Here is a 21,550-nt window from a genome sequence, read left to right as displayed (position 1 = left end):
TCTGTGGTTCCAGTTGACCAAAGGTCTCACCTGAGAGTCCTGGGAACAACACAAAAATTTGAATCCCATCATCTGAGTTTGAGTTACAGCTCTGTAGGACATCAGTGCTCATCCATCACAACTCCATACTGTGAAGGAAGGTCTGGTGAAACGTTTGAAGTGGAAACACAAAGCTTTTATTGATTTTCCCAGGTATGTTTTGGCTACCAAACCCAGCTCCATTCTAACTTTCCTTCTGTACATTACTTGGAGTGGCTGAAGCAGGACATAGCCTCCTGTCAGCAATTAGCTTGGCAGAGTGCACCTTTGCTGTTTCCTGAACTAAACTGAAAACCAGGATAACAAAGAGAAAAATCTGTCAGCCAACATAGCTGACAACCATTTCCACCCTTAACAGATTCACTTTCCACTCAGAACTGTGACAAAACCCCAATCCCAACCCAACCAATCCCCAGAGAAGATCTGCAAACAGTCTCCTTTTAAATCTGCCAGAGAGGAGAACACAGACAAGGTGGGGAGCACCACACTGGCTGTGGACTTTCCTAGGACAGAAGCCTCCCCCGGAGGAATAAACACCTTTGGGGAGGCTCCAGCAGCATTCTCTAACCTAATGACTGTTACTTGCTCTGTATTCCAACAGAGAGTAGACTCCTAGCACTGCCCTGGCTGCTCCGTGTGTGAAGTGCTGACCAACTGCTCCCGAACCCACTGCCCCCAAACTTCAGAGGCTCCTCCTCCCTTACAGACTGAACAGGGAGTCACAGTACAGCACAAAATCACCAACTGAGCTTACAAACAGAACCAACTTCTTAAAGCTAAATAAAACCTTTACACTAGCCCAAGTCAGACCCATCCCAAAGTAGCTCTCTTGCCATCTGTTTGTGGCTGCTTTTTACCCTTTCTGCCCTCTTTCTCAGTGAGGTTTCCTTTAGGTCTTGCCTCTATGAGGCCTTGAGTTCTTCTCATTTCCCAAGTCTATCTCAGATTTAATTCTCTTTTGTTTCTCATTCTCTTTCCCAAAATCTGCACCTTCACCATTTTTCTTTCTTGTTTGCTTTGTGGTTTCTTTCCAACACTCCACCTTTTTGCTGAGGTTAGTTTTCCTTCTCAATTTTTATCTGGATTTTCTCTTCCACCCTGCAGAAGCTGGTAGGAGCATCAGCAAACAGAAGCTTGAAGCCATCTTTAGACTCCGAAATGGGTAGGTTGAAGCTCTCCTGTCTGACAGTGGCCACCTCAGACACCTGCTTCTCTTCTGAGTATCCCTTGTCACCATGCCTGTTAGGAGTCTCTCCTCCTGTTTGCTCACAAGCTGCTGGCTGCTGGCTGCCAAGCACTGCCTTTCTGCAGAGACTGGAGAGAAAGCCTTAGTTATTAACACTAACAAACCTGCTCATAGAATCACAGAATCATAGAACCAAGCAGGCTGGAAGAGAGCTCCAAGCACACCTAGCCCAACCTAGCACCCAGCCCTGCCCAACCAACCAGACCATGGCACTAAGTGCCCCAGCCAGGCTTGGCTGCAACACCTCCAGCCACGGCCACTCCACCACCTCCCTGGGCAGCCCATTCCAATGCCAATCACTCTCTCTGACAGCAACTTCCTAACAACATCCAGCCTAGACCTGCCCTGGCACAGCTTCAGGCTGTGTCCCCTTCTTCTGGTGCTGCTTGCCAGGCAGCAGAGCCCAACCCCACCTGGCTACAGCCTCCCTGCAGGCAGCTGCAGGCAGCAATGAGCTCTGCCCTGAGCCTCCTCTGCTGCAGGCTGCACCCCCCCAGCTCCCTCAGCCTCTCCTCACAGGGCTCTGCTCCAGGCCCCTCCCCAGCCTTGCTGCCCTTCTCTCCACACCTTCCAGCACCTCAACATCTCTCTGCAGTGGAGGAGCCCAGAACTGGACACAGGACTCAAGGTGTGGTCTTGAGCAGTGCTGAGCATAGGAGCAGAAGAACCTCCCTTGTCCTGCTGGCCACACTGCTCCTGAGCCAGCCCAGGGTGCCACTGGCTCTGCTGCCCACCTGGGCACACTGCTTGCTCATGTTCAGCTACTCTCTACCAGATGCTTAGCATCTGTTGATTGAATCTCCCCCACGCTCAGATCTCCAGAGTCAGAGCACTCCAGTGTGCTGTTTACTCTGGCTCTCCTGTTATGCCTGATATCACCTGTGAAGCTCAAGTTATAGATTCTACTCTTTGTGAAAACTGAAAATAAAAAAAACTTGTTGGAGAATCACAGAATGGGTTGGAAGGGACCTTAAAGATCATCCAGCCCAGCCCCACTGCCATGGCAGGGAGAAATAAAATGCTGCATTCAAGACTGAGGGGTGCACAGAGTGTGCTGTCTGTCCAGCTGTACGCTACAGGAGAAATCACAATCACAGTCTGTGATCTAAGACCATCAAGTCCAACCATCAACCCAGCACCCCCTGGCCATTAAACCATGTCCCCAAGGCTTTTGACATTGCCTCCATAACACCCTTGAGAGCAAGCTCAGGTGGCGTGGGACAGAAGAGCAGGCAGTGAGATGGGTTAAGAACTGGTTACACAATCAAGTGGTGATCAATGGTGCCAGGTCCAGCTGCAGAGCTGTAACCAGTGGAGTTCCCCAGGGATCAGTGCTGGGTCCAGTCCTGTTCAACATCTTCACCAATGCCATTGATGAGGGCACAGACAGACAGACTCTGCTCAGAGGTTTGCTGCTGACACCAAGCTGGGAGGCTTGGCTGAGGCCACTCAGTGAGACTTGACAGGCTAAGAGATGGGCAGAGAGGAACTTGATGAGGTTCAAAAGGGACAAGTGCAGAACCCTGCACCTGGGAGGGAAGAATGAACTACACCAGTGTGGGCTGGTGAGCAGCCCTGTGGAGAGGGACCTGGGAGTGCTCCTAGGCAACAAGTTTTGCATGGGACAGCAATGGGCCTGGTGGGCAAGAAGGCAAATGGGATCCTGGGTGCATTGAGTGTGTCCAGCAGATCAAGGGAGGCTCTCCTTCCATCCTCTACTCAGCCCAGGTGAGACCTCACTCTGAATACTGCATCTGGTTCTGGGCTCCCCAGTTCAAGAAGGACAGGGATATACTGGAGAGAGTCCAAGGGAGGGCTGCAAGGATGCTGCAGGGACTGGAGCACTGCCTGATGAGGAGAGGCTGAGAGTCCTGGGGGTGCTTAGTCTGAAGAGAAGGCAGCTGAGAGGGACCTGATGAGTGTCTATAAATAGCTGAGGGCTGGAAGTCAGGAAGGAAGGGACAGGGACAGCCTCTGCTCACTTGTGCCCTGGGATAGGACAAGGGCAAGGGATGGAAGCTGCAGCACAGGAAGTTCCACCTCAATATGAAGACGAATTTCTTGACTGTGAGGGTCCCAGAGCCCTGGCACAGGCTGTCCAGAGAGGTTGTGGAGTCTCCTTCTCTGGAGCCTTTCCAGCCCTGTCTGGATGTGTTCCTGTGTGACCTGCACTGGATTCTCTGCTCCTGCTCTGGCAGGGGTTGTACTGGAAGATCTCCAGAGGTCCCTTTCAACCCCTAACATCCTGTGATATCGTGATCCAAGTGCCATGCCCACGTTTCTTGAACACTTTCAGGGATGGTGATTCCACCAGCTCCCTGGGCAGCCTGTTCCAGTGTCTGAAGATGGTTAGAAGGAACACCTGAATATTTTTCTGTCCAGAATTACTACAGCTGAAAAATAGAAACTGTGTCATTGTGAACAATTTCAATGAACTTGAACTTCAACAGCTCAGTGTTTTGTGGCAGTTTTGGCAAAGGAGTGATGCTAATGTAAAACATTCTGATGCTGAGGGCTGGGGGTTTTTGAGAGGAAGGGAGCTGTGTGTTTTCACCTAGCTCCTTCGAGTAGCTTCCTGACATACTGTGGTTGTAGAATCATAGAAGAACCTCAAAAAGACCAAATGAGTTTCTTGTGGCCTAGGACATGACAAGAGTAAGATGCCTTTAGAATGACTGATGGCATTTCTAAAAAGCAAAGAGAAAGCTCCAGTGGGGGGCCTCAGAGCTGCCTTCCAGTACCTGAAGGGATCCTGCAGGAAGGCTGCAGAGGGATTTTTTGTGAGGGTGTCCAGTAACAGGCCAAGGGGGAATGGTTTGAAGCTGAGGCAGAGAAGAGTTAGACTACTCTTTTGGTAGCCCCCCGCAAAGTAGGACTGCTTAGCGCAGGTCACACAGGCGAGTTTTGAAAGTCTCCTGAGAAGGAGACTCCAGAACCTCTCTGAACAGCCTGCTCCAGGGCTCCAGCACCCTCACATCAAGCAAGTTTCTCCTCAAGTTCAGCTGCAACTTCCTGTCATTGAGTTTCTTTCTATTCCCCTCACCCTGTTCCCGGCTACCACTGCAAAGAGCCTGGCCCCACCCTCCTTACAGCCATCCCTCAGGTACCTGTAGACATTCCTAAGGTCCCCTCTCAGCCTTCTCCTCTCCACACTGAACAGCCCCAGGCCCCTCAGCCTTTCCTTGTAAGAGAGATGTTCCAGCCCCTGCAGCACTCTCTCAGCCTCTGTCGGGCTCTCTCCAGCAGTTTCCTGTCCCTCTTGAACTGGGGAGCCCAGAACTGGACAGGGTATTGCAGGTGTGGTCTACCCAGGGCTGAGTAGAGGGGAAGGAGAACCTCCCCTGAGCTGCTGGCCACACTCTTCTTAATGTCCCCAAGGGTACCTTTGGCCTTCTTGGCCCCCAGGGCACAATGCTGTCCCATTTCTGTCTAGAGTAAGCACTGAAGATCCTGTACCAGCACAGGTGCTGCTTTCCCCAGAGAGCAGCAGAAGTGGGAAAACTGCAGGTCTCAGGACCTTTTCACTGTGAGCTGTCATTGAAGTCTACTATAGACCACCAGACCAAGAGGAAGATGTTGATGAGGCCTTCTGCAGACAGCCTCTAGAGCTAACTCCTTGGTGCTCATGGGAGACTTCAATTACCCTGATATTTGCTGGGCAGCTCACACAGCCAGGCACAGGCAGTCCCAAAGGCTCTTGCTGTGTATCAACGATAACTTCTTGATGTAAGTAGCAGAGGAGCCAACAAGGAGAGCTGCACTGCTGGACCTTGTATTAACTAATAAAGAGGACCTAGTTGAGGACATTAAGGTGGGGAACAGTGACCATGACATGGTGGAGTTTAATATTCTACAGGGCAGAATCAGAGCAACAAGTAGAATTGCAACCCTGGGCTCCTGCAGAGCTGACTTTGTGCTCCTCAGGGCCATGCTGGCAGCAAACCCATGGGCTAAGGCTCTGGAGGGGAAAGCAGCCCAAGAAAGTTGGCTAATTTTTAAAGACCACTTCCTCCACGCCCAAGCCAGATGTGTGCCCCTGAGTAGCTACATCAGGTAGCTGTGCTAAGAGAGCTGCATGGCTGAGCAAGGAGCTCCTGACGGAATTCTCAGGGAAGAAGGAATCTTACAATTCATGGCAGAAGGGATTGGTCACTTGGGAGAACTATAGAGGAGTAGTCAGGGCTTGCAGGAAGGCAACAAGGAAGGCCAAAGCCCTCCTGGAACTGAAGCTGGCAAAGGAAGTACAACAGAACAAGAAAGGCTCCTTCAAATCCATCAGCAGGAAAAGGAACCCCTGGAACGTGTGGGGCAGTGCTGGGCCAGGAGGCAGCCTGAGAGCTGAGGGTGCAGAGAAGGCAGAGCTGCTGAATGCCTTCTTTGCTCCAGTCTTTGCACCTAAGGCTGAGCTCCCCTATGAACTCCAGACCCAGGGTGAAGGAGAGGAAGCCTGGAGGAGGGAATGCTCCCCACTGGTCAGTGCAGACTGGATTAGGGAGCAGTTACACACATTGAACATTCACAAGCCCATGGGCCCTGATGAGATGCACCTAAGGGTGCTGAACTGCCTGAGGTTATTGCTCTGCCACTCTCCATCAGCTTTGCCAAATGGCGGCAGACAGGAGAGGTGCCTGAGGGCTGGAGCAGAGCCATGGCACTGCAGTCTTCAGAAAGCATAAGAAAGAGGTTCCAGGGAACTACAGACCAGGCAGCCTCACCTCCATCCCTGGAAAAATGATGGAGCAGCTCCTTATCACAGTATCACCAAGGTTGGAAGAGACCTCGGAGATCATCAAGTCCAACCCTTTACCACAGAGCTCAAGGCCAGACCATGGCACCAAGTGCCACGTCCAGTCCTGCCTTGAACAGCTCCAGGGACGGCGACTCCACCACCTCCCCGGGCAGCCCATTCCAGTGCCCAATGACTCTCTCAGGGAAGAACTTTCTCCTCACCTCCAGCCTAAATCTCCCCTGGTGCAGCCTGAGGCTGTGTCCTCTCGTTCTGGTGCTGGCCACCTGAGAGAAGAGAGCAACCTCCTCCTGGCCACAACCTCCCCTCAGGTAGTTGCAGACAGCAATAAGGTCTCCCCTGAGCCTCCTCTTCTCCAGGCTAACCAATCCCAGCTCCCTCAGCCTCTCCTCGTAGGGCTGTGCTCAAGGCCTCTCCCCAGCCTCGTCGCCCTTCTCTGGACACGCTCAAGCATCTCAATGTCCCTCCTAAACTGGGGGGCCCAGAACTGAACACAGTGCTCAAGGTGTGGTCTAACCAGTGCAGAGTACAGGGGCAGAATGACCTCCCTGCTCCTGCTGGCCACACCATTCCTGATGCAGGCCAGGATGCCACTGGCTCTCTTGGCCACCTGGGCACACTGCTGGCTCATGTTCAGGTGGGTATCAATCAGCACCCCCAGATCCCTCTCTGGCTGGCTGCTCTCAGCCACTCCGACCCCAGCCTGTATCTCTGCATGGGGTTGTTGTAGCCAAAGTGCAGCACCCTGCACTTGGAGCTGCTGAAGCCATCCCCTTGGACTCTGTCCATCTGTGCAGGTGGTCAAGGTCCTGCTGCAGAGCCCTTCTGCCCTCCAACCCAGCCACATCTGCCCCCAGCTTGGTGTCATCTGCACACTTGCTGATGACTGACTCCATGCCCTCATCCAGATCATCTATGAAGATGTTAAAGAGGATGGGGACCAGCACTGATCCCTGAGGGACACCACTAGTGACAGCTGCCAGCTGGATGTGGCACCATTCACCACCACTCTCTGGGCTCAGCCCTCCAGCCAGTTCCTAACCCAGCACAGAGTGTTGCCATCCAAGCCATGGGCTGACAGCTTAGCCAGCAGTGTGCTGTGGGGGACAGTGTCAAAGGCCTTGCTGCAGTCCAGACAGACCACATCCACAGGCCTCCCCACAGCCACCAAGCAGTCACCTGATCATAGAAGGAGATCAGGTTGGAGAGGTAGGATCTGCCCTTCCTAAACCCATGCTGGCTGGACCTGAGCCCTTTGCCATCCCTCAGGTGCGCTCTTATCACCCCCAAGCTAACCTGCTCCATCAGTTTCCCTGGCACTGAGGTCAGGCTGACAGGTCTGTAGTTCCCAGGTTCCTCCATCCCACCCTTCTTGTGGATGGGGACCACGTTGGCAGTTTCCAGTCTCCTGGGACCTCTCTGGTGAGCCAGGACTGCTGGAAAATGATGGAGAGCAGCTTGGCCAGCTCAGCTGCCAGCTCTCTCAGCACCCTGGGATGGATCCCATCTGGTCCCATGGACTTGTGGGTGTCCAGGTGGCTCAGCAGGTCCTGAACTAATGGAGGGTATCTCAAGGCACTTGGAAGAGAAGAAGGTTATCAGGAGTAGTCAGCATGGATTTACCAAGGGGAAGCCATGCTTGACTAACCTGAGAGCATTCTATGATGCCATAACTGAATGGGTAGCTGCAGGGAGAGCAGTGGCTGTAGTCTACCTTGACCATAGCAAGGCCTCTGACACCATCTGCCATGACATCTTGGTGAGCAAGCTGAGGAAGTGTGGGATGGAAGAGCAGACATGAGGTGGTTTAGGAATTGGTTGCAAGACAGAGTCCAGAGGGTGGTGATCAATGGTGCCAGGTGCAGCTGCAGAGCTGTGACCAGTGGAGTCCCCCAGGGACCAGTGCTGGGTCCAGTCCTGTTCAACATCTTCACCAATGCCATTGCTGAGGGCACAGACAGAGCCTGCTCAGCAAGTTTGCTGCTGACACCAAGCTGGGAGGCTTGGCTGAGACAGCTGCAGGCTGTGAGGCCATCCAGAGAGCCCTGGGCACAGAGGAACCAGATGAGGTCCAACAAGGACAAGTGCAGAGTCCTGCACCTGGGGAGGAGAAATAAACTGCACCAGTGTTGCGGAGGAGTGGCAACCAGGACAGGCTGGGAGGTGGCTGCTGGAGAGCAGCCCCAAGGAGAGGGACCTGGGGGTCCTGGTGGCTACCAAGTTCCCCATGGCACAGCAATGTGCCCTTGTGGCCAAGAAGGCCAACGGGATCCTGGGGTGTGTTAGGAGGAGTGTGTCCAGCAGATCAAGGGAGGTTCTCCTCCCTCTCCTCTGTCCTGGTGAGACCTCATCTTGAATTCTGTGTTCAGTTTTGTGCTCCCCAGTTGAAGAGGGACAGGGATCTGTTGGAGAGGGTCCAGTGAAGGGCTATGAGGATGATAAGGGGACTGAGTGGCATGGCTGATGGGGAGAGGCTGAGGGACCTGGGGCTGCTTAGTCTGGAGAAGAGAAGACTTAGATATGTTCATAAGTATCTGAAGGCTGGCAAGGAGCTGGGGGACAGGGTCTGATCACTGCCACCTGGGATAGGACAAGGAGCAATGGGTGTAAGTTGCAGCAAAAGAGGTTCAGCCTCAACACAAGGGGGAACTTCTTTACTGTAATGGTCACAGAGCACTGGAATAGGCTTCCCAGACAGGTTGTGGGGTCCCCTTCTCTGCAGACTTTCCAGGCCTGTCTGGATGTGTTCCTCTGTGATCTGTGTTAGATAGGATTGTCCTGCTCTGGCAGGGGGGCTGGACTGGATGATCTCCTTGGGTCCCTTCCAACCCCTAACATCCTGTGAGCCTGTGATATAACCGTGGGAACACCAGGACTAAATCTCAGACCCCTTAAACCAAGCAACAAAACCCACCCACAGCAAAGCAGAAAATCTGTCCACTGGCAAACTCAACCACAGCAAACAGAGCTAACGAGGTCTGAAAGGGATAACCAGAGAAGAACAGCAACAAAAAGCTTCCTGACTTACTTAATTTGGTGCTTACTGCCTCGCACATGGGACAGGAATGTTTCTATGGTTGTAACTGTGACATTGCACACCTGGCACGAGTAGTAACCAAGCCCAAATACTGCAAACAAAGAGCAATCTGTGGGTTAGACTACAAACAAACAGCAAAACTTCCAGCACAGCACATCATGAGCCCACCCCAGGCAAGAATCGCTACCACCATGTTCCCAGAAATGTCTGCAGACAGAGCTTAAGGCTTTGCTGATGTTACACTAGAGTAATGCATGTGACACAAGGCTGAGTGGTGTGGCTGACAAGACTGAGGGGTGGGATGGCATTCGGAGGGACTTGGACAGGCTGCAGAGATGGGCTGAGGTGAGCCCCAGGAGGTTCAGCAATAGCAAGTGCAAGGTCCTGCAGGGTTAGGGCAGACCTCCATATCAATGCAGCCTGGGGATGATGTTGAGAGCAGCCCTGCAGAGGCCCTGGGGGTGCTGGTGGGTGAGAAGCTGGACAGGAGCCAGCAATGAACACTGGCACCCCAGACGGCCAAGGGCAGCAGGAGCTGCATCCAAAGCAGTGTGGCCAGCAAGTGTCCCTCTGCTCTGACCCCTCTGCAGTCCTGCATCCAGCTAAGGGCTCAAAACACAAGAGAGATGGAGATGCTGGAGAGGATTCAGAAGAGGCCACGAAGATGCTCAGAGGGCTGGAGAACCTCTGCTATGGGGACAGGTTGGGGAGTTGGGGCTGTTTGGCCTGTAGAAGAGAAGGCTCCAGAGAGACCTCAGAGCTGCACTTCAGTATCTGGAAGGGGCCTGCAGGCACGCTGGGGAGGGACTGTTCAGAAGGGCCTCTGGGGACTGGATGAGAGGCAAAGGGTTGGAACTGGAGCAGGGCAGAGCTAAGTTACTGACATCAGGAGGAAGTTGTGCACAGTGAGGGTGGTGAGACACTGGCACAGGCTGCCCAGGGAGCTGTTTGAGGCTGTATCTCTGGAGGTATTGAAGATCAGCCTGGGTGCATCCCTGTGCAACCCGCTCTGACTGGAGGTGTCCCTGCTGCCTGCAGGGACACAAGATGCCCTTTGAGGTGCATTTTCCAACCTGATGCAACATTTTCTTGGCATTATGACTTGACAAGAGTTCACTGGAATTATTCTTTGGTGATGTTTAAACCATGGCTGCACTCTGCTGTGCACCTCCCCAGCGACCTTCACAAGCGTAGTTCACAGATTCTTCTGTCTGCTTCTTGCCACGTGCACAGTGAAGAAACACAGTCACAGGTTCACAGCTTGCATTGGCTCATCTTGTCCAACCCCCTGCAGGCAGCAAGGACACCTCCAGCTTGAGCAGGCTGCCCCCAGAGACACATCCAGCCTGATCTTCAGTGGCTCCAGGGATAAAGCCTCCACCCCGCCTTCCTGGGCAGCCTGTGCCTGTGTCTCACCATCCTCACTGTGCACAACTTCCTCCTGATGTCCAACCTCATTCTGTCCTGTTCCAGCTCCTAACCACTGCCCTTTGTCCTATCCCCATAGGCCCTTCTGAACAGTCCGTCCCCAGCCTGCCTGCAGGTCCCCTTCAGATATTGCACTGCAGCTCTGAGGTCTACCTGGAGCCTTCTCTTCTCTAACTCTCTCAGCCTGTCCCCATTGTAGAGGTTCTCCAGCCCTCTGATCATCTTTGGGCCCTTCTCTGGACCCACTTTTGCAGGTCCTTGTGTTGAGGGCCGTAGAGCTGGACACTGCACTGCAAGTCACGTCTCATCAGCACAGAGCAGAGTAGCAGAATTTCCTGCTGGCAGAGAGAGCCAAGTTCAGTGTCAGCAGAAGGTTTTATGACTGAGAAGGTAAAGACCAAGAAGCCCTGGGAGATGCTGTTCCTGGAGGTTGTGCAGTTTTCTGAGTACAGCTTTCAAAAAGGTGGGCGAGGATCTCAAAGATACCACAGACACAGCTGATCCTGGGGCTGGGTTTAGGGGACTGGGCTGTTTTCTGCAGGCCTCTGAATTTAACTGCAGAATCTGGGGAGCACTGGGATTTGAGACTTCAGGTCAGTAGAAATATTTTCCAATCTACTGCTGCCAGAGACTGAACTTTAGCAGTTCCCAGGCCAACCACCTGTGTTCTGTAGCACAGGAGAAGACAGATCAGGAGTCCCCTGAGCAAATCAGAGCTGAGCACTAATGCTACACTCAGACTGCAACACTTGCTGAGCTTCTGCTTACCATTCATCCTGAGTTCTGCAGGGACAGCTTCCTCCCCCAGCTCCTCCAGGATCTTCCTCCGTGCTTCGTTTTTCCTGTGTCTCTTACCACCATAGTGGGCCTGGGCCACAAACGGATCGGCCAGGGGAGCACAGCAGAGCTTGCAGTACTTGTCTGAATCTTTAAACGGCAACAGTGTATTGGAGGATGATGAAGACTCTTCAGCTGTTGAAGGCAGCAGGGGGGTTTCAGGCTTCTGTAAAGCTGGAGGAAGGGAAGTGAGCACAAATCTAGCAGCGCAGCAAAGGAAAAGAGAAAGCAATCAAATGGAGCAAAGCAGGTGGCTGCAGAGCTAGAAGGCAGAACAGTCTGCTGACCTGCTTTGAAAGGCTAGGAAATACCTAAATCCTTGCAGGGATATGAATGCACAGGCTGGCAAGGAACACAGCCCTGGAACACTCGGGAACCCACAGAAGCCCACCTCCAGACCAGCTGTGTTCGATGGCTCCAAGAAGAGAGCTGTCCCCTGCAGAGGGCGATTCAGAGTGCACATGGCACACTTCACCTTGAGACTCAGCTGAGCAGCTCGAACGGGACACCAGCTAAGCGCTGCCCGAACCGGACACCAGCTAAGCGCTGCCCGAACCGGGCACCAGCTAAGCGCTGCCCGAACCGGGCACCAGCTAAGCGCTGCCCGAACGGGACACCAGCTAAGTGCTGCCTGAACCGGGCACCAGCTAAGCGCTGCCCGAACCGGACACCAGCTAAGCGCTGCCCGAACGGGACACCAGCTAAGCGCTGCCTGAACCGGGCACCAGCTAAGCGCTGCCCGAACCGGACACCAGCTAAGCGCTGCCCGAACCGGACACCAGCTAAGTGCTGCCTGAACCGGACACCAGCTAAGCGCTGCCCGAACCGGGCACCAGCTAAGCGCTGCCCGAACGGGACACCAGCTAAGCGCTGCCTGAAGCGGGCACCAGCTAAGCGCTGCTCAGGGACTAAGTCTTTTAAAATTACTTATCATGTCAGCATATCAGAGGAACACCCTGCCAGCACTGGGGTGAATTCTCAGAACAACAATAGTCATGTTTCAGCAATGCAAAATCAGAAATGTTTGCCTGTACTGCCAGGCAATCATAGAATCAACCAGGTTGGAAGAGACCTCCAAGATCATCCAGTCCAACCTAGCACCCAGCCCTATCCAATCAACCAGACCATGGCACTAAGTGCCTCATCCAGGCTTTTCTTGAAGACCTCCAGGGACGGTGCCTCCACCACCTCCCTGGGCAGCCCATTCCAATGCCAATCACTCTCTCTGTGAAGAACTTCTTCCTAACATCCAGCCTATACCTACCCTGGCACAACTTGAGACTGTGTCCCCTTGTTCTATTGCTGGTTGCCTGGCAGAAGAGGCCACCCCCACCTGGCTACAATGCCCCTTCAGGTAGTTGTAGACAGTAATAAGATCACCTCTGAGCCTCCTCTTCTCCAGGCTAAACAGGCCCAGCTCCCTCAACCTCTCCTCATAGGATTTGTGCTCCAGGCCCCTCACCAGCTTTGTTGCCCTTCTCTAGACATGTTCCAGCACCTCAACATCTCTCTTGAATTGAGGGGCCCAGAACTGGACACAGGAATCAAGGTGTGGCCTGACCAGTGCTGAGTACAGGGGCAGAATAACCTCCCTTGTCCTACTGGCCACACTGTTCCTGATGCAGGCCAGGATGCCATTGGCTCTCTTGGCCACCTGGGCACACTGCTGGCTCATCTTCAGCCTACTATCAGTACCCCCAGGTCCCTTTCCTCCTGGCTGCTCTCCAGCCACTCTGGCCCCAGCCTGTAGCACTGCTTGGGGTTGTTGTGGCCAAAGTGCAGAACCCTGCCCTTGGCCTTGTTAAATGTCATCCCATTGGCCTCTGCCCACCCATCCAGCCTGTCCAGGTTCCTCTGCAGGGCTCTCCTATCCTCCAACAGATCAACACCTGCTCCTGCAAACTTACTGATGCTGGACTCAATCCCCTTGTCCAGGTCATCAATAAAGATATTGAACAGGACTGGGCCCAGCACTGATCCTTGGCAATCAAAGAATGCACCTCCAAATGTCACCTAGTCCAACCTCTCTGCAGCCAGCAGGGGAATCCTCGACTAGATCAGGTTGCACAGAGCCCTGCTGAGAGCCAGGGAATTTGAAAGCAAGACTCCAAGGCTTCAGAGATGCACAGGGAAGTATCTTTGTTTATTGACCTAAGGACTTATCCTGAGACAGCTTTGCAGCTTCAGCAGAACAGAAAGGCACGGAGACGTGGCAAGTGTAAGTAGATACTTCTCTGTGTCTGCTTCAGTGTGACAGGAAAACAGGTGCAAAATGAATTCACAGATTCATAGAATCAAAGAACAGTTTGGGTTGGAAGAAATCTCAAAGCTCATCCAGCTCAAATCCCCTGCCATGGGCAGGGACACCTCCCACCAGCACAGCTTGCTCAAGGCCTCATGTAACCTGGCCTTGAACACCTCCAGGGAAGGGGCATCCACAACCTCCCTGGGCAACCTGTGCCAGTGTCTCACCACCCTCACTGGAAAGAATTTCTTCCTCATCCCCAGTCTAAGTGTCCCCTCTTGCAGTATAAAAGACAGTGGATTGAAGCTGCAAGCTCTTGTCGAAAGTCCCTCCCCTACTCTCCTGAAGCCCCTTCAGGTACTGGAAGGCAGCTCTAAGATCTCCCTGGAGCCTTCTCTTCTCCAGGCCAAACAACTCCAACTTTTCCAGCCTGCCCCCGTCAGAGGATCATCTTAGCGGCCTCTTCTGTACCTCCTCCAGCAGTTCAGTTGTTTAGCTCTTACCAGGCTGTGCTGGCAGGTGGCCTTGGTCTCCTGACGACTGCTTCACCTTTTTACTGTGGATCTTTCCAAAGCAGTGAGACAGAGCAGCAACTGGGTGAGGACAGAACATGTCGCAGGGGTTGCAGTAGCTGTGTCTGCCCACGCCCCCACTCCAGTCCACCTGAAAGCAGAGAAGAGCAGGCTCAGTCACAAGCACTCCCTGCAGCCTAGAAGGGAGCACTGAAGGGGCACAATCACCTGGAAAGGGACATGGTTTGTTCTCCACCATCTGCCACACATGTGCCTTGCACAGATGAACCTTCCTAGCATGTTTTTTTCCCTGGAAAGAGACTGGGATGAGTCCTACTTCAGTCCCAAGGATCTAGGCAGTGACAGTCCCAGTGACTGGGATTTCATTCACTGAATGCTTCTTTCAACACCCCTATGAGGAGACTTGAGCATCTCTGCTGTGAAGAAAGGCGGAGAGCCCTGGGGCTGGTTAGTCGGGAGAGGAGAAGGCTGGGAGGGATCTGATCAGTGCCTATCGATGCCTGAGGGGTGGCTGGCAGAAGGATGGGGCCAGGCTCTTTTCAGTGATACCCAGAAACAGAAGGAAGGGCAAAGGATGCAAAGTCAATCACAGGAAATTCCATCTCAGCATTAGGAGAATCTGTTTTACTGTGAGGGTGCCGGACTAGATGACCTTTAGAGGGCCCTTCCAAACCATTCTATGATTCTGATTCTCCTTCTCCAGCGACTTTCAAAGCCTACTTGGAAGTCCTCCTGGGTGATCACCCTAAGTGGCCCTGCTGTGGCAGAGGGGTTGGACTCATCTCTCTGTGACTCTGTAAAAAGTTTCTGCCAATTTTACCTATCAGAGCAGGACACCTTCCCTTCTCCACAGGCTGTCAAACCAAAAATGATCTATAATATGCAGTTCCATAGCTGCTTGGCACAGGTGGGAACTGACAAGCACAGCCAGCAATCCTTGCTGTGTCTGGCTCACAACAAAGCCTGCACCAGCTGTGCACTAAAAATAAGGGTGTGAACTACCTCTGTACAGAGGAGTAAAGAAACACAACCTGCAGACCCTCAAAACCCCCTGACATGCCCAGGAGGTGGAGGCACTTCTCAAGTGCTGCTGATGCACCAAAGCACATCCTGGATTCCAAAACCATGACAATTCAGTTCCAGAAATATATGTGAGAAACATACTTCAAACCTAAACATAACAAGGCCACATTCCTAACCTTCCCCAAGGATACTCCTTTAAGAGCAGGCAGAGCAGGCATACCCGGACTGCTTTGGGACTGCACTAAGCTGACTGCTTAAAATAGCTGTGGGCTTTTTAAACAGAGGGATTTGTTCCACTACAGTTATTTCTGTTCAAGAGTACTACTAAACCTGACTGACAATGGGCAAGCCTGCTGGCAATGGATGCTTTACACAGAATCCTAGAATCACTCACTTTAGGACAGACCCATGAGATCATCAGGTGCAACCACTGACCTTGCTCTGCCAAGTTCACCACTAAACCATTACCTCTAAGCACCACAAATATATAACCTTTAAACACCTCCGGGGATGGTGACTCCACCACCTCCCGGGGCAGCCTGTGCCACTGCCTGACCACTCTTGCAGTGGATTTCTTTTCCTTGTGTCCAGGCTAAACCTCTCCTGGTGCAGCTGGAGGCTGTGCTTAACAAAAGCCTACATGTGTGCATACTTAAGCCTGTGGCTTTTCTTTGTTACACAGCTGAATAGTCAGTGCTTATACAGCCTTGCAAGGAGCAAGTATCTCACACCCACTTTGAATGGCTTGCTGCACTTAGAAGCACAAGACTTTTCTGGGGGTGCTATTACCTAGATTTCAGCAGAATGATGTCTCCCAGGGGATATTACCTGGGAAGAAGGCAGCATGGAGAGGCTACCTAGGAAAGACAGGGCATGGAGAGGTCCCACCACTTCTCAGCCACAACCTTAAGATTCAGTTCACAGATTACTTTGGGTTGGATGGATCCCTCAAAGGTTGTCTTGTGCAACCTCTCTGCAGGCAGCAGGGACATCTCCAACCAGAGCAGGCTGCCCCCAGAGACGTATCCAGGCTTACCTGAATGTGTCCAGAGACAGAGCCTCAAGCACAGCCCTGGGCAGCCTGTGCCAGTGTCTCACCAGCCTCACTGTGCACAACTTCCTCCTCATGTCCAACCTAACTGCCCTGCTCCAGTTCCCACTGCCCTCAGCCTATCCCCACAGGCCCTTCTGAACAGTCCCTCCCCAGCCTGCCTGCAGGTGCCCTCTAGATACTGAAGTGCAGCTCTGAGGTCTCCCTGGAGCCTTCTCTTCTCCTTAGGAGAGCTGCTGCAGCCCTCTCAGCATCTTACAGATGATTCCAGGGCTCCACCACGAGCTCTACACAGACTTAGTGTACAAAATTGCCCAGTTTGCCTTACTTTATGAAGCCAGAGCAAGACCTCCTGTGTACCACAGCTGCCTAACACCTGCAACAAAGGGCACGGCTGCAGAGGGTGGCTGATGTGGGATGCACAAACCCCACCAGGCTGCCTTTCATGAGCTGCACATCACTTTGAACCAGCGGCAGGTGCTCTACCTGCTCCTTCCACCTACAAGACACAGACAAGACTCTCGCTGCATTTTGCTCCTCATTAATTCCCACCTTTGGTATCAAATTCCTCCTTTTACGGTGACTCCTACTACTGAGGCTACCATCACCTCAAGGCCACGCTTTATCTCCCTGCCATGCCTGCACACACGGACAGGCCCTTGCCACCACCAGCTCCCCTCTCCCTCCCCTCGGCTCCCTGTGGCTCCCAGGCCGGCCCTCACTCACCTTGGCGGCGGGCGGCGGCCGCACCGGGGCCTGCCCATCTCGCTTCGCCGGCGGCATGGTCTCGGCGCTGCCAGCTGAGAGGAGCCGGCGGCCAGGCGCCGAGCCGTGCCGCCCTGCCTGAACCGCGGGGCCGGGCCCCAGGGGCCGCCTTCCTTCTATCGAGCTCCGGCCAACGGCCACCCGCACCCCGCGGCGCCGCCTCGGCGCTTCCCACCCGCCGCTCCGTGCGCAGCTTCCCGCCCCGGGCCCGCGGCCGCCGGGCTGGGGGGCGCTGCTGCTGACTGCCCTGCGGCCGCGGCAGCGCACACCTGCGCCTGGGGAGCGGCTCTGCGCGGCTGCAGCCTGCGGCAGGAGCCTCCTTCCCTGGACAGATTCCAACCCCCTGGACACTGGGATGCTGGAAAAGCTGCTGTGGGTGCCCTGCCTTAGCAGCAGTGCTGGAGGTACTGGAAAGGCTGGGGAGGGGCCTGGAGCAGAGCCCTGTGAGGAGAGGCTGAGGGAGCTGGGGGGGTGCAGCCTGCAGCAGAGGAGGCTCAGGGCAGAGCTCATTGCTGCCTGCAGCTGCCTGCAGGGAGGCTGTAGCCAGGTGGGGTTGGGCTCTGCTGCCAGGCAGCCAGTAACAGAAGAAGGGGACACAGCCTGAAGCTGTGCCAGGGCAGGTCTAGGCTGGATGTTGTTAGGAAGTTGCTGTCAGAGAGAGTGATTGGCACTGGAATGGGCTGCCCAGGGAGGTGGTGGAGTGGCCGTGGCTGGAGGTGTTGCAGCCAAGCCTGGCTGGGGCACTTAGTGCCATGGTCTGGTTGGTTGGCCAGGGCTGGGTGCTAGGTTGGGCTGGCTGAGCTTGGAGCTCTCTTCCAACCTGGTTGGTTCTATGGTTCCTGAGGTCCCATTCAACCCCACCATGTTGCTGGGGTTCTGTGGTTCTGTAATTGCCCAATAACCAGTACTAGCTACCAGTACCAGTGTAATCTCTGCCTTGCAGATGCTTTTACTCTTACTCGTGGTTACTAGGAACTGCCTCATTACTGCTCAGTAGCTACTGCTAAGAATTTAGTAACTAATACCTGCCTGATGACTACCAATGTAACTGCTACTAACTGCAGGCTCCTCCCCTCACCGTGGGTGTCCCTTCCCTGCCCCTGGCACCCCAACCCTCCAGAACTGCAGCTGATGCATCAGCCAGTCCTCCCATCCATCCCCCCCTCTTCAGGGCCGACTTCCCCTTGCCCTCATTACACTTCTCAGAAGAACAAGCAGTCTACTTTCACTCACATGCTCCCCAGTCACCCCAAAAGGGGGTTCACAGGGAGGCAGATCCCACCCTCACCCTGCAGACCATTGCGGTTAACCTGTAAAGCTGAATTACAATGACAGGACAAGGCTGAGGGGCACCCCCCTGGGACAATTGGCTTTTCCCCTCTTGTTTTTTCCCTCTCTCTCCAAGTCCAGTGTGACCTGGGCACTGCTCTCCTCAGTGCAAAGCTGCAGTGATTAAGTTTGACAACATTGTGCTTTGTGTAAATGTTTAGAAGGCAGCAGAGGTGCCATTTGTTCTCCTGACAGCATGACAGGGCCGCCTGGCCCTCCAGCCCCACGCCTGTCCTCAGCTGGTAAGCACAGAGCTTTCTTTCCTTCCAGCTGAAGCTGGCCAGCTTGCAGGCATGGTCTTCTGGAAGCTCAGCTGAGGTCCTGGTGCCCCAGGAGCAGTGTGAGCTCTGGGAGTGATTGGAGAGTCATAAATCAGTAGGTTGGTTTGGGGGGATTAGCTGAAAGTGAGCCTGACTTGGTGTGGCTGCCGGTGCTGCCATTAACCCCTGGCATTAAATACACGAGCTCAGGTGGTAACACCAGGTAATATCTTGGACTGTGTCCATGTGGTGAAAGCAGCAGGTGCTGAGCTTTTGCCTTTTTCTTGTGCCCCTGTACTTGGCACTGGTGAGGTCACAGCTTGAGTACTGTGTTCATTTCTGGGCACCACAGTATAAGACGTTGAGGGCCTGGAGGGTGTCCAGAGAAGAGCAGTGTGGCTGGTGAGGGGTCTGGAGGGCAGGTTGTATGAGGAGCTGGTGTATCCAGAAGGTGCTCACAGCCAGGAGAAGTGAGCACAGGTAAGGGCTGAGACACCAGCATCCTGACAGCAGAGCACCTGCAAGGAACTGCAGTGACACCTGCCAGCAACGACTTTCCTGCCCTGCACAGTGTAAGCGCTGGGCGGTTTGTGCCGGTGGCTCTGCCTCGGCTTTGGCCCCTCTCGCAAGAAGGGGAGGAGGTGTTTGGGGCAGATTGCTCACAACCACCTGCACACCACACGAACACTGCCACCCTGAATTTCTGGAGCTGTGGAGTTGTGGTGTTTCTGTTTGGCACTCACGGGCAGGCTGCAGCACAGGTTGTGCTGGTGCCCCGTACACACCTCATATGCAGGCAAGGAAAGCTGCCAGGAGCTTGAGCAGAAGACGCTGAGCAGTCCTGTGACTGTCTTGAAGAGCACAATGAGATTGCCCACGGCCTTGGCAAGGGGAAGCGTCTCTGTTGCAGTCTAGGGATGCAGAGGAACGAGCCTCTCTTTATTTCTCTGCACCTCACTTCCCCATTACAACAGACAGGATCTCCTGTGCGGTACTTAGACATCAGGAGGAAATAGCCCCAGCTTTGCTAGGGGTGGGAGGGTGAGATTAGCAGGAGCCAGCCCCACAAAGTGCTATTAAATGATATAAGAATGCTGGACAGTGGGCTGGGCACAGCGAGGCTCACTCTTATCCATGCAGGCCCTTCCTTGCATCTCACAGAATGACAGAACCTCAGACTGGTAGGGTTGGAAGGGACCTCTGGAGGTCATCCAGTCCAACCCCCCTGCTAAAGCAGGGTCACCCACATCAGCTTGCCCAGGGTTGGAATGTCCAGGTGGATTTGGAATGACTCTGGAGATTCCACAGCCTCTCTGGGCAGCCTGTGAGCGTGTGTCCCCAAACTTGTAGTGGCTGCTGAGAGCAAAGAGCAAAGCCAAGGGCTACCTTCTCACAACTTGAGGCTGTCTGGGGGACCCTACTTTTCAGTCAGGTGGCTCAGATTTGCCCATCTCTTCTATGGCTGAGATGGGGAGAGCTTCAAATGCAGTGCCCTTCCAGGGAGGTTTAGTGCATCCCAAAGTGTATGAATATCTAAGGTGTCTTTCTTGCTTCCACAGCCCCCACCGAACCACTGCTGCCCTTCCAGCTCCCTCCCTGCTGCTCCGTGCAGCCGCAGCTCGGGAAGCGGCTCCCTGTTTCCAGGCTCTGGTGATGCGGGAGGATGCTGAGGGTTTCTGGGCGCCTCACCCCTGCCTCCAAACACGCTGTCCCTCTCCTGGGGGGTAAAAATAAAGCAGCATTGTTTAATTTCTGGAAAAAGCCAGATGACAGTGGAAGGGGTCAGAAATATCCACAGCAGCCCCCCCAGCCCACTGTCTCAGCTGTTGCTTCCTGAGAGACAGAGGCATGTGACTGCTAAAAATACCCTGCAAAGAGAAAACCTTCCCTCTCCAATGGGAGAGTATAAATTAGTCCCAGTCACAGCTCAGTCCCTGCCTGTGGCTGAGGGAAGCCACTCCAAAGGTGGCTTTCAAACAGGGGGTTCCTCATGAAGCAGTAGCCCAGCCCCGGCACAGGTCAGGGATCTTTGCCTCCTGCCTCTCCTGCTCCCACTCTCTTCCCTTCTATGGGAAGCAGCGTGGCGGGGGTGGGGGCAGGCCAGACCGTTTATAAGCGTGGCACTGTGGCGAGGCAAAGCTGACAGGAGTGACAGGAGAGCTTGGCTCACCACCTCCCGAGCCGCGGGGTCCCCAGGATGACCAGAGGGGGAATGGAGTCGGTGGAGTTGTTCACGTCTGAAGGCAAAGGCAGGGGCTTGAAAGCCCAAAAGGAGTTCTTGCCTGGGGATGTCATCTTTGCAGAGCCAGCCTATGCAGCTGTGGTTTTTGACAGGTAAGAGAAAAGCACTTTGTAAACGCAGAGCAAAACGAGCTTGATGCAAAGTTTCATCTGGCTGGGCGGGTGGAGGTTCGGAAGTGTCTGGCACGAAGGGAATTCAGAAGTACTTCAGTAAAGACACATCCACAGTTTACAGGGCTCAGGCCAGCTTTATTTACTTTTAAAAGGGAGCAATCTGCATCCAGGATGTGTTCTTGCAAGGTGTTTGGTGCTGTCAGCTTTCAACAGGAGCTGTGTGTGCTCAGTGCTGCACAGATTGGACCCTTGCTGTGCTCTGGGGAACTGCCCGGGGTTGGGGTAGCTCACAGATAGCAGTCTCAGGCTGGTGTTGCTGAAGCCACAATGATTAATGTGTGATAAGACAGACACGGAGGTGCTGGAGGGTGTGCAGAGAAGAGCAGTGAGGCTGGTGAGGGGTTTGGAGGACAGGTTGTATGAAGAGCAGCTGAGGGAGCTGGGGATGTTTAGTCTGAGGAAGAGGAGGCTGAGGGGAGACCTCATTGCTCTCTACAGTTCGTGAAGGGAGGCTGCAGTCAGGCTGCTGTTGGTCTTTTCTCCCAAGTAACTAGCAACAGGATGAGAGGAAATGGGCTTAAATTGTGCCAGGGGAGGCTTTGATTGGAGATGAGGAAAAATGCCTTTGCTTCAAGAGTGGTCAGGCACTGGCAGA

General features: G+C 53.9%; 2 protein-coding genes across 3 annotated transcripts in view; one reads left to right on the top strand and one right to left on the bottom strand.

Annotated features, from left to right (window-relative positions):
• Positions 1–153: 153 nt before the first annotated feature.
• LOC135179814 (zinc finger protein 346-like) lies at positions 154–18,251 on the bottom strand. The gene is made up of 6 exons (XM_064151851.1): positions 18,240–18,251; positions 16,913–17,254; positions 14,083–14,242; positions 11,266–11,508; positions 9,061–9,160; positions 154–1,353 (listed from the first exon to the last, which is right to left on the bottom strand). Exons 1-6 carry the CDS (start codon positions 18,249–18,251, stop codon positions 1,095–1,097), a joined length of 1,116 nt encoding a protein of 371 aa, XP_064007921.1. The 3' UTR covers positions 154–1,094.
• SMYD1 (SET and MYND domain containing 1) overlaps positions 17,147–21,550 on the top strand; it is a 40,622-nt gene continuing 36,218 nt past the window's right edge. For both annotated transcript variants that reach the window (XM_064151689.1, XM_064151688.1), the window contains exons 1-2: positions 17,147–17,355; positions 20,100–20,874. In XM_064151689.1, coding sequence (XP_064007759.1) covers positions 20,738–20,874 — 137 coding nt within the window. In that variant the 5' untranslated portion in view covers positions 17,147–17,355; positions 20,100–20,737. The remainder of the gene's footprint in view (positions 17,356–20,099; positions 20,875–21,550) is intronic.

This window comes from Pogoniulus pusillus, chromosome 11 (assembly GCF_015220805.1).
Source record: "Pogoniulus pusillus isolate bPogPus1 chromosome 11, bPogPus1.pri, whole genome shotgun sequence".
Classification (NCBI taxonomy): domain Eukaryota; kingdom Metazoa; phylum Chordata; class Aves; order Piciformes; family Lybiidae; genus Pogoniulus; species Pogoniulus pusillus.
The sequence above is the reverse complement of the archived record's forward strand: the minus strand, read 5'-3'. Positions and strand labels throughout refer to the sequence as shown.